Below are 12,087 nucleotides of genomic sequence, written 5' to 3'. Positions count from 1 at the left end.
GGCTTGGTGCTGGCATCTAGTGCAGTGGTGGCAAACCTATGGCATGCGTGCCAGGGGTGGCACTCAGAGCCCTCTCTGTGGGCACGCGCACCATGCCCCGGAGATGGCAACCGTCCCTCTTCAACTAGCTGCCCGTTAACTCGCCGAGGTCCCACGTGGCCGGATGCATCCCAGCACCCATGCGCTCGCTGGCCTCTGTGTACAGGGGCCGATGGTGTCAGGCAGCAGCCGCCCCGGCCCCTGCCTCACCTTGCCCTGTGACAATGGCACCCCCACCCTGCCTCGCTTTGCCTCGCCTCACCTCGCAGGACGAGCCTCCTGCCCACCGCCCCACCTGCCAGAGACCCCCTGGATCTCCCCCAACCCTGCCCGGACCCCACAGGCGTCCCTCCCCACAAGCAACACTGAGGTGTTCACGCCCACCTTGGCCACACCCATCCAATCTGCTATGACCACCACAGCCATGCCCACCCAGTGGGCCACGCCCACCTGGCACCCAGCAATAAAAAAGTGGGTTTTGGGTTGCAGTTTGGGCACTCGGTCTCTAAAAGGTTCGCCATCACTGATCTAGTGGTTATTCAAAATTATTTTATCTTGCACAAGAATGCCTAATTGTGAGGAGAGAGATATGAGGAAGAAGAAGATACTGCCTCCTAAAGTTTTTAATATGGGATCATGGGCATTGAATATATTTTCAATAGTTACATACAACACATACATACATAGACACACCTGGATTTATTGGCTCATTCAAAGTCTTGCCATTCCAGTAAAGTTTGTGAACTTATTTATTGGCCAACCCAGGAGCCTTTGAATGAGATGGAATAGAAATATCTTTATACGCGAAGGGACACGGCTGCTTTCAAAGGGTTTCATTCAAATAACACAGAAATGTAGAATCTTAACTTATTCCCAGTCTGCCTCACTGCTGGAAAAGGATTACATTTTAAATAGGCTGTGATAATTAACTCACATTTGCATGGGTTTTTAGCACGTGATTGAAGGTTTGAGAAACATGTAAAATTGGAAGAGCTGAAGTTTTGGTCAGGAAAGAAAGAGAAAATATTTTGAAAGATAGGGCAGCAATGCAGAACTTAAACAAGGTCAAGGAGTGTAAGCTGGATGTACAAGGAATGTTTCAAATATTCAGAGTGCTATTGAGAAGCAACATATAAATACCTAAAATAAAGTTACTGGCTTCATTTAAACCACTCACAGAAGTACCTGAAAAATACGTATGTATGTTCCTCACACAATTCTCATAATGGTAAACTATGGTTTGGAATTTCATTCCAAAGCCCTTACTTTTTGAATGAGAAAAAGTGTCAAAAGTGATTGAGTAAAGAATTAGAACCAAGGGTAGGCAACCTTGGCTCTTTTATGACTCGTGGACTTCAACTCAGGAATTCTGGGAGTTGAAGTCCACGAGTCATAAAAGAGCCAAGGTTGCCTACCCCTGAATTAGATGTACAAATCAACAGAACGTTGCAGCCCCTCCTTTCTCACAACAAACACAATCACTGTAGAAGACTGGCCAAAGGGAGGCTAATTTTCAGGGCCTTATGGGGGACCTGTCACCTAACTGAACCTGGGACTAAGGTGTCGCTAGGAGTTAGCCAAAATATGCTGGAGTGACAAAGTACCAGGTGATGTTGGATCTTTTTGTGAATAGTCAGAGCAAAATAAAATATTCTAAAGGAAGTGATTTTTAGGCCAAAGGCTTAGAAGAGCTTCTTTTTGTTTTTCTAGATGACTAATTTCTGAGGTGTACACAACAGCCTTTCTGGATAAAACTTTGAGACGAAATTAAAATTGGGGATTGCGCGGTTCGCCAGTATATCAAATCAGCTTCTGCATGCTGGCTTTTCTTTTTAAATAGATACTGTAACAATATTGGATAACAACATTGTAACAGTAACAATATTGTAACAGCCTTGGATCATGCCAGAAGGTGTAACAAGCGTGCCTCTTAAAACCTTCCATTTTGAAGATTTTTTTTAAAAAAATCACACAGCATGTTTCAAATGTTCCACGGCGTTGTTAGCTCAATTAAAATATGGTGTTCCATCTTTGTGAAAAGTCAGCTAGGGAAAGTGGATTTTTGACAGGTGATCAGTCAGATGGTTTGGGAGAAAGCTGTTTGAACAGCAACTGAGAAAAGTGATCAAATAATTGGAATAGTTATCATTTATCGTATTATTTATGAGAGCCTGTAATTTGCCCAATTTTATAAATGCAGCCAAGGAACCAAACACGTTAAATGTCATTTCTAGGTGCCAGAGCTAGTTTCAGTGGCAATGCTTGATCTCATGATCCCACGGTGCCTTGGCGCATGTACAAAATGCTTTTTTCTCCTATCACAGAAGTCATGTAAAATATGTTCCTGTCTCCATGGTAAACTTAGGTATGCTGTTTGTCTTCTTCATTCTCACTTTCTTCTTTCAATGAAGACAATGCATAAAGAGCAGCTTTTCACTACAGGGTGGGGCGATTTGAAGGGTGACAAAAGTTTTTTTTTTTAGTCCTTCCGCTGAAGGGTTGATGTGAGGATCTTTTACCGCCGGGATTGGAACATAGAATTAACCTTCCTCCTGTTTCAAAAAAGAAGTGCCAGCTTCTATTATAAGCCTGCCATTTTATTTACAAGTCTTTTGTAGGCTGCTTTATTCCCGTGTTGCCCGGCCGACTCTTAAAAACAAATTGTATTATAAAAATTCATGCCAGAGAATAAAGCAAAGAGAAAATAAAACTTCCATTTCAAGGGTTTTTTTTTTTTTTTTTAAAATCTACTTTATCCTATTCTGTCCCCACATTTCTTTTTCAGGCACGGGAGAAAGTGGGAAAAGCACCTTCATTAAACAGATGCGGATAATCCACGGCTCGGGCTACTCTGAAGAGGATAAAAAGGGTTTCACCAAGCTGGTGTACCAGAATATCTTCACTGCCATGCAGTCAATGATCAGGGCTATGGAGACCTTAAAGATCCTATACAAATATGAGCAAAATAAGGTGAGGCTTAGCGCTACAGTTGTTGTTGTTGTTGTTAGTTACGAAGTCGTGTCCGACCCATCGCGACCCCATGGACAACGTTCCTCCGGGCCTTCCTGTCCTCTACCATCTTCTGGAGTCCATTTAAGCTCACGCCTGCTGCTTCAGTGACTCCATCCAGCCACCTCTCTGTCGTCCCCTTCTTCTGTTGCCCTCAATCTTTCCCAGCATCAGGCTCTTCTCCAGTGAGTCCTTCCTTCTCATTAGGTGGCCAAAGGACTTGAGTACTCTGCATTTCTTTGTCCTGTCCAGTTTACAGTTTGTGTGTGTGTGTGTGTGTGTGTGTGAAGGCGTGCAGATTCCAATAATCCAGAGACCCTCCCAAAGAGCAGCGTAAACTAGATTCAGAAGTTGGCTTTTGTTTCGTAAGAAACCAAAGTACAGGTAGTCCTTGCGTTAACGACCACAGTTGAGCCGAAAATTTATGCTGCTAAGTGAAACGTTCGTTAAGTGAGCTTGCCCCACTTTACGACTTTTTCTTGCCACGGTTCTTAAGTGAATCACTGCAGTTGTTAAGTTAGTAAACACGGCCGTTAAGTGAATCTGGTTTCCCCCCTTGACTTTGCTTATCAAAAGGTCGCAAAAGCGGATCGCATGATCCCGGGACACTGCGACTGTCATAAACATAGTGAGGAAAGGGTGACCAGGGTCGTAAGTGTGAAAAATGGTCATAAGTCACTTTTTTTCAATGCCGTTGTAACTTGGAACAGTCACTAAATGAACGGTTGTAAATCGAGGACTGCTTGAGTGTCTGTCCCTAGGTAGTGAGACAAAACCCCTTTTTTCATCTCTTTTATCCCAGTTTGTTGGGTGCCATATTTTTGGATGGTGCATGTCCGATGAGTCTAGACTGGGGGTCTCCAACCTTGGCAACTTCAAGACCTGTGGACTTCAACTCCCAGAATTCCCCAGCTGGGAATCTTAAAAGTTGCCAAGGTTGGACACCTCTGGTCTTAGAGGAAAGGGTGCTTTTTATGGATGGAAATGCTCGGGGGAGGGGGGGAGAACAACTGCTGATTGACCATCAGCTGAATTTTGCACTGGATCCTCCTGCTGTGTTGCTGTCGTTATCATGTAGCTCCAGCAATAGGATAGGAAAAGGAAATGAATAAATAAAAGGCCGTTCCTGCTGAGAGGGCGGGGAATAAGGTCTGAGTAAGCCATTAACGCCAAATTTGCTCTCTCTTCTCATCCCGAATGAAGGCCAATGCACTACTGATCCGAAAAGTGGATGTAGAAAAGGTTTCGTCCTTTGAACAACCCTACGTAAGTGCAATTAAGACATTGTGGAATGACCCAGGAATCCAAGAATGTTATGACCGGCGGCGAGAATACCAGCTCTCTGACTCCGCTAAATAGTAAGCCAACTTACTCTCACTTTGTTTAATAATAATAATAATAATAATAATAATAATAATAATAATAATAATAATAATAATAATAATAATAATAAGTCTTGGTGATGGTGATGATGATAAGAAGAAGGAGAAGGAGAAAAGAAGAAGGAGGAGGAGGAGGAGGAGGAGGAGGAGGAGGAGGAGGAGGAGGAGGAGAAGAAGAAGAAGAAGAAGAAGAAGAAGAAGAAGAAGAAGAAGAAGAAGAAGAAGAAGAAGAAGAAGAAGAAGAAGAAGAAGAAGAAGAAGAAGAAGTAGTAGTAGTAGTAGTAGTAGTAGTAGTAGTAGTTGGAAGGCAGGTCACTGAACAAACGATCGTAAATTGAGGAGCACCTTTATGATTGGAGATACGATGATTTCATCAGAGTCAATAGGGCTACAATTTTGGGATGGTTTAAATTTACTTTGATGTCCGTCAACTTTTCAAAAATTGTAACAAGAGGTTAAAAATTAGACCGCTAAGAATGACCCAGTTTGCCATCAAATTGTAAGTAGCATGATCTTTGAAAGCTGTAAATCAAATAAGCGCTCTTGCTGTAAATGCACATCCTTCCTCTTTAATATTGTATTCAACAGTTCTGAAAACATCCAAGCATTGCCTTCCAGGTTTCTCCCAAAATGCCCCAAATAAATATCCTTATGAGCCTATCTTAAAGGAACAATGAAAAAGCCCGTAAAAAGAAACATGAAAGCTTCCCACGTCGCCTCTGAAAATGTTTCAAGCATTGCAATATCTTCCCTTCCTGAAAACTTAAAAAGGAAGACGGACTTTGGGAAGTTCCTTTTGTTGACTAGCCTGCATTCCCTTCTGTGTAGTTTTAATACGTTGGTTTTGGTACTTCCCTCTGGGACTATAGAAACCATTCCTCCTATGTAACAAGCTCTTACATTATTACAGTATTATGCATTTGACCAACTGATGCATCTGCTCTCAGTTGTGCCTTCTGTAGGCCTTCTGGGTCCCTTAATCCTTCTGTAGAGGGCTTGGTTTCCAGTCTCCTTTGAATTTTGCTAACTCTCCTCTGAATCTGCTCCAATTTGTCCCTGTTCCTTTTGAACGTTGGTGCTCAGAATGAAACAAATTAGGGCAAAATAGAGTAGATTGTGACTTCCCACTTTCTGGACATAGGAAAATATTTGCCTTTTGCGCTCCTTGGCTTTACATTGGAGGAAAATGGTGAGGAAAAATGGGTGTTGAGGCAACATTGGTGGGGGTGGAAGAAAATATTTGGACTTAAGATTTAGCGGTCTTAATCTGCTTGATATTGATAGTCATATTGAAGGAGCTACACAGGACCCATATGCCTCTGTGGCAGGGGTCTTCAAACTTGGCCCTTTTATGACTTGTGGACTTCAACTCCCAGAATTCCTCAGCCAGGCACGCATGCCTGGCTGAGGAATTCTGGGAGTTGAAGTCCACAGGTCATAAAAGGACCAAGTTTGAAGACCCCTGGGCTAGACAGTCTAGGACAGAGGTCTCCAAAATTGGCCACTTTAAGACTTGTGGACTTCAATTCCCAGAATTCCTCAGGCAGGCACGCTGGCTGAGAAATTCTGGGACTTGAAGTCCACAAGTCATAAAAGGGCCAAGTTTGAAGACCCCTGCTCTATGGTGATGGTCCTTCCCTCTTGATCTTTTGCTGTGGTCTGGATAAGGTTGTAGTTTCGCTGTTTGTATTGATCAATAGGTCTTCTGAAATCTGACAGGCCTCAGGATCTCAGGTTCATTTCTGCATTGTGCCTCTGAATAGCACCCAAATTAGAGTCCTTGGTCCATGCATCCAGTTGTGTGAGTGGGATACCCAGCTGTGTGCAATTCCTAACACCCCTGGACTGGAAACATTTGGCTGGTGAAAAAAAAAATGAAATGTACCACCCTCTCTTCCTTGCATATCAATAGAATAGCTGCTGGAGGAGGAAATCCTTCTCATTCACTTACATCAGTGATGGCAAACCTTTTAGAGGCTGAGTGCCCAAACTGCAACCCAAAACCCACTTACGCATCGTCGGGTGCCGGATGGGTGTGGCCCATTGGCTGGGTGTGGCCCATTGGGTGGGCGTGGTTGCGGTGGTAATGGCAGGCTGGGTGGGACTAAAAAGTTCAGTCAATCAATTCCAATTTTGCAAGATCTTTTTTTTCCCACGAGAAGTTGAAAGTGACTGATTGATTGAATCTTTTTTTTTTTTTGCACATGGCGTCGGAAGCCTAAAGCGAAAAGGTTTTATAAAACCCAGCTGAAGGCCTAGGACTGGGGCGACGGTGCGAGTGCCCACAGAGAGGGCTCTGAGTGCCGCCTCTGGCACCCGTGCCATAGGTTCGCCACCACTGACTTACAGCTCCACCAATTTAGGGAAGGTCGAGCCAGGTTAGGAATAGGAAGAGAGCTGTTAAATCTCCTGTCTCTTCAGAAGGAAGTAGCTGATACTATAGATTCAGTATCACCCCAAACGTGGCAACTTTTTAAAGACTTGTGGACTTCAACTCCCAGAATTCCCCAGCCAGGCTTGCCAAATTTGGAGAGCCCTGCTGTAATTCACAGCCACGTCCTTTGCTCTGTGTTTTGTCTTTGGGTGAATTGTTAGCAGGAGAAGTCCTATCTTTGCAGAGGATGGGAAGTTAGATAAAAGAGATAAGGAGAACAAAGATAGGGAGGGAGAGTAAAGAGAGGGACGAAGACTACAAACCCGCTCTTTTGGAGGTTGGGAACATTTGTGCCTTGCGACAAGCAGAGAATATATACATTCTATGTCAGTGATTGCGAACCTTTTAGAGACCGAGTGCCCAAACCACAACCCAAAACCCACTTATTTATCGCAAAGTGCCAGGGCCGCATCAGCATTGTGGTGCCCTCAGGGGGGGTGGGTGGGCGTGGGCGTAGCCCACTGGGTGGGGGTGGCTGTGGTGGTCATGGCAGACTGGGTGGGGGTGGGCGTGGCCACCTTGATGTTGCTCGTGGGGGGACGCCTATGGGGGCTGGGCAGGATTGGGGGAGATCCAAAGGGTCTCTGGTGGATGGGGCGATGGGCAGGAGGCTCGTCCTGCAGGGTGAGTCAGGGTAGAGTGGGGGTGCCATTGCTGCGGGGCAAGGCGAGGCAGGGGCAGCTTCTGCCTGACACCATCAGCCCCTGTACACAGAGGCCAGCGAACGCATGGGGGGCGCTCTCTACTACCTCTACTTGAGCTTGCTAGCCAGCTGCTTCGCCTCCTTTGTGCTGGGTGGGGCTGCCACTCCGGGCACAAGCAGCGGCCTAATGGACCTGCGCGAGCTGGCAGCGGTGGCGGCAGGTGTGCCCACACAGAGAGGGCTCTGAGTGCCGCCTCTGGCATGCGTGCCATAGGTTCGCCATCACTTTTCTAAGTTCTTGGATCTAGGATATTGTTGGAAACCAGTCTTGAAAGTTTGAGCAACTGAGCAGTCCTTCTGTGTCGGGGGCTCTTTTATCATTTTGTGTTATAATCTTCTCTCTTCAAAGGCACGTAATGTGGCGGCCAAACTTAATCCTCTTTAATCTTTCCCTCACACGTGCTTTTTGCAGCTACCTTACTGATGTGGATCGTATTGCCACCCCAGGGTACCTCCCAACCCAACAAGACGTCCTGCGGGTCAGAGTCCCAACCACTGGGATCATAGAATACCCCTTTGATCTCGAGAACATTATATTCAGGTAATTTTCGTTCACGGGCATCTTGATATTTATAGTGTGCCTTATGTAAAAGCATAATAAGGTAACATGTGTCTGTGGAATTTGGGCTTTAGCCAGTGGGGGAAACAAATGCCTTTTCTTACCATGTGTCTCCGTGTCTTGTTGATAAATGAAGCCTTTCCAAGAGATTGTCACTTTAATGTGGTGGAAGAGCTCTCTAGCTTTTATGACCCTGACCACGATGTCATCAGGAGTCCCCTCTATAACATCAGCTCATATGGCAGCCAATTTTGGTCTAGTGGTCAAGGCATCAAGGCCAGAAACCAGGAAACTTCAAACGTGAAAAGGACAAGAAAAGCAATATAAAATAAAATTTAAAAAAATCGGAAAATGTGCAGCCAAGGTAAAACTCCTCAAGAATAATTAAGAAAAGGACTTTAATACAGGCCTGTTAGAAGGAAGATGGAGAAAGTATACAGCAGTGTTTCTCAACCTTGGCAACTTTACGATGTGTGGACTTCAACTCCCAGAATTCTCCAGCTAGTGTTGCTAGCTGGAGAATTTTGGGAGTTGAAGGCCATACATCGTAAAGTTGCCAAGGTTGAGAAACACTGGTATACAGAAACATTTAGTGGGAAACAGGATTACCATAGAAACATTTATAGAGAAATTAAATTTGACGTCACCGGAAAGTGAGATATGACAGGCAGTACAGTAAGACAATACAGGCGCAGTTGTAACGCCCATTTAAATGTTAGGAGAAGAGTTAAAGTAAGAACAAACAAATATGTTGTCAAGTGTTATCCAAAAATATGGAACAAAATGATGTGACCATTGGAAAGGATAGACAGTGCAGGGTGGCTTACTTTTGTTTATTGATTATATATGATTAATTGGTTTATGCCAGAATGTAGAAGAGATTAAGACTAATTGTGAATCAGAAAACTTGGTTTTTGTAGTACCATTTAGGGCAGGGTATCCAGCCATGGCAATTTTAGGACCTGTGGACTTCCAACTCCCAGAATTCCCCAGCTAGCTGGGAATTCTGGGAGTTGAAGTCCACAGGTCTCAAAGTTGCCAAAGTTGGACACCCCTGCTTTAGGGGAATTAGAAGCTGCTGAACTTTGAGCAGTTCAGAACAGGTAAGGAAGCGAGGCAGAGATTCATGTTATCGCCATCTTTGCAAATTACAGTTGAGTTATAAGAATGGGCAGGATTAGAAAAGTGGGCATCAGAAATTATTGTGGCCGAGTTGCTTAAGATTACACCGGTTACTCTTGGATGAAAGTAAAGAAGAGCTAGAAAACCTAATTATAAACACAACAATGGGAAGTGACTAATTTGAGTTCATGTTAAATATTAAAAAGATAAAACCCGGTGTGAATTTGCTGTTGACTGTGAAGAAATGAAGGTGGGGGATGTATTTGTTTTTTTGGGCTGAGGAATAGATAAACATGGTAGAGCTTGCTGGAGACAGAAAGAGGAGATCAATCTTAGGGAGGAAAACAATGGCAAACAGAGATAAGATTAGGGAGGATTTCTATGACAACAAGGATCATAACAATAAAGCAGCCGTTTTCCCAATGGCAATATATGGCTATCAAACCTGGGGAGAGAAAGCCAAAAGACGCTTTTGAATTACGCATTTTGAGATGGTTACTGGGTTTAGTAGCGCTCTTGTTTTGAAGAGTGAGAATTAGTCATTCAATCCTGGGCCTGTCTTGTGTCTGTCTGTCTGTCTCTCATATTTGTTAACCAACCACCTCAGTCATCAAACTCTGGGCAGTGGACTACAGAGTAATAACAAACCAAATCTCCGTAACTAATAAAATAAATCAGTTAAAGATAAAAACAAAAATACACAGATACAGGGGAAGTGTCTTATGCCGATCAGCTGGAGCTAAAAACTCTTTTTGGGGAAAAAAAGGAAGGTTTTCTTAATCTTCCGAAAGAGAAATGAAGGCACCTTCTGAATCTCTTTTTGGGAGGAGCGTTCAAGTCAATGGATTCCTGGTGATTGTTTGGAATAGCAGCTGACTTTACGCATAAAGGGGGGGGGGTTAGGGGGCTAGAACTCACACCAGTAGATTCCTGGTTTCTAGCTCAGTGTTTTTAACCCACTATACCAGGGGTAGGCAACCTTGGCTCTTTGATGACTCATGGACTTCAGCTCCCAGAATTCCTGAGCCAGCAATGCTGAGGGGACAGGGAGAGGTTTCCAAGCTGAGCCACGCTGGCTGAGGAATTCTGGGAGTTGAAGTCCACGAGTCATCAAAGAGCCAAGGTTGGTCCTACCCCTGGACTAGAGTCATACACAGCGGAGGTGTCCCACCTTAGCAACTTTACGACTGGTGGACTTCAACTCCCAGAATTCCTCAGCCAGCTATGCCGAAGTCCACAAGTTGTAAAGTTGCCAAGGTTGGAACCCCCTGACATGCAGTACCTCAAGCTTGGTCTCACTTAGTACAATGATACTCAGGAAGAGCTTCTGCATAAAATCTGGACACAGTGATCAGTTGCCTGTTCTTTCACCTAGTGGCAATGTAATAGTAGCATGTTAGGCTAGAAGCCTCCACAAAAAAGATGGATTGTAGCAGGGGATCTAAAGGAAATAATTACTTTGTTTCAGCTTCATGGAAAGCCACTCCATCAGGGCTCTTCAAACTTGGCCCTTTTATGACTTGTGGACTTCAACTCCCAGAATTCCTCAGCCAGCTATGCCGAAGTCCACAAGTCGTAAAGTTGCCAAGGTTGGAAACCCCTTATATGCAGTACCTCAAGCTTGGTCTCACTTAGTACAGTGATACTTGGGAAGAGCTTCTGCATAAAAGCTGGACACAGTGATCAGTTTCCTGTTCTTTCACCTAGTATATAGGGGTAGGCAACCTTGGCTCTTTTCTGACTTGTGGACTTCAACTCCCAGAATTCCTCAGCCAGCATGGCTGACTCAGGAATTCTGGGAGTTGAAGTCCACAAGTCAGAAAAGAGCCAAGGTTGCCTACTCCTGACCTAGTGGCAATATATTAGTAGCATGTTAGGCTAGAAGCCTCCACAAAAAAGATGGATTGTCACAGGGAATCTAAAGGAAATAAGTATTTCGTTTTCGGCTTCACGGAAAGCCACTACATCAGGGCTCTTCAAACTTGGCCCTTTTATGACTTGTGGACTTCAACTCCCAGAATTCCTCAGCCAGCATGGCTGACTCAGGAATTCTGGGAGTTGAAGTCCACAAGTCATAAAAGGGCCAAGTTTGAAGAGCCCTGCAGCTACATGATTATCTTTTGCACACCAGCCTTGCTGGTCCCCCCAAATTCTGCTGCAAATGTATTGGATACTCTTTTGGGGGGGGGCTTGGGGAATAGGGAGCATTGACCAATCAGCAAGCATTCACTGCTTTTTATTTTTTCTTCCCTCGTCCCTTCAGAATGGTGGATGTTGGAGGGCAAAGGTCAGAAAGGAGGAAGTGGATACACTGCTTTGAAAATGTAACTTCCATCATGTTCTTAGTAGCTCTTAGTGAATACGACCAAGTCCTGGTGGAATCCGACAACGAGGTAAGCAAAATTGCTGGCATTGCCGGCATTGGCGTGCGGCGTTTGGCGGGCCGCGACGGCAAAGAGGCCGAAAAACTCTTACCTTGTCCAATATTTTTAAAAGAGATGACTTGGGACATCCTAGCGACTGTGCCTTTTCTCTCTCTGCTCCTCTCCGCTCTTCCACATTTGTGACCTTTCGCCCTGCAGCACCAGTGAGCAAAACGACTTAAGAACAAATACGCAGGCGGTCCTTGACTTACAACCGTTCATTTAGTGACTGTTCCAAGCCACTGAACGAAGTGACCTCTGACCGTTTCTCACAGGAAGGACTGTGGTAGCATCTCCGCGATCACGCGATCAAAATTCAAGACGCGTGGCAACTGCCTCGTATTTACGACGGTCGCGGTCTCCCCGGGTCACGCGATCCCCTTTTACGGCCTTCTGGCAAGCAAAGTCAACGGGGG

General features: G+C 44.8%; 1 protein-coding gene across 1 annotated transcript in view; it reads left to right on the top strand.

Annotated features, from left to right (window-relative positions):
- GNA11 (G protein subunit alpha 11) overlaps window positions 1–12,087 on the top strand; it is a 28,809-nt gene that overhangs the window by 8,528 nt on the left and 8,194 nt on the right. Inside the window, exons 2-5 of the mRNA XM_015824642.1 lie at window positions 2,825–3,009; window positions 4,252–4,406; window positions 7,980–8,108; window positions 11,512–11,641. Coding sequence (XP_015680128.1) covers window positions 2,825–3,009; window positions 4,252–4,406; window positions 7,980–8,108; window positions 11,512–11,641 — 599 coding nt within the window. The remainder of the gene's footprint in view (window positions 1–2,824; window positions 3,010–4,251; window positions 4,407–7,979; window positions 8,109–11,511; window positions 11,642–12,087) is intronic.

Source organism: Protobothrops mucrosquamatus, unplaced genomic scaffold, assembly GCF_001527695.2.
Source record: "Protobothrops mucrosquamatus isolate PMUCROS unplaced genomic scaffold, P.Mucros_1.0 scaffold2302, whole genome shotgun sequence".
Taxonomy (NCBI): domain Eukaryota; kingdom Metazoa; phylum Chordata; class Lepidosauria; order Squamata; family Viperidae; genus Protobothrops; species Protobothrops mucrosquamatus.
This window is presented reverse-complemented; position numbering and strand designations above follow the sequence as displayed.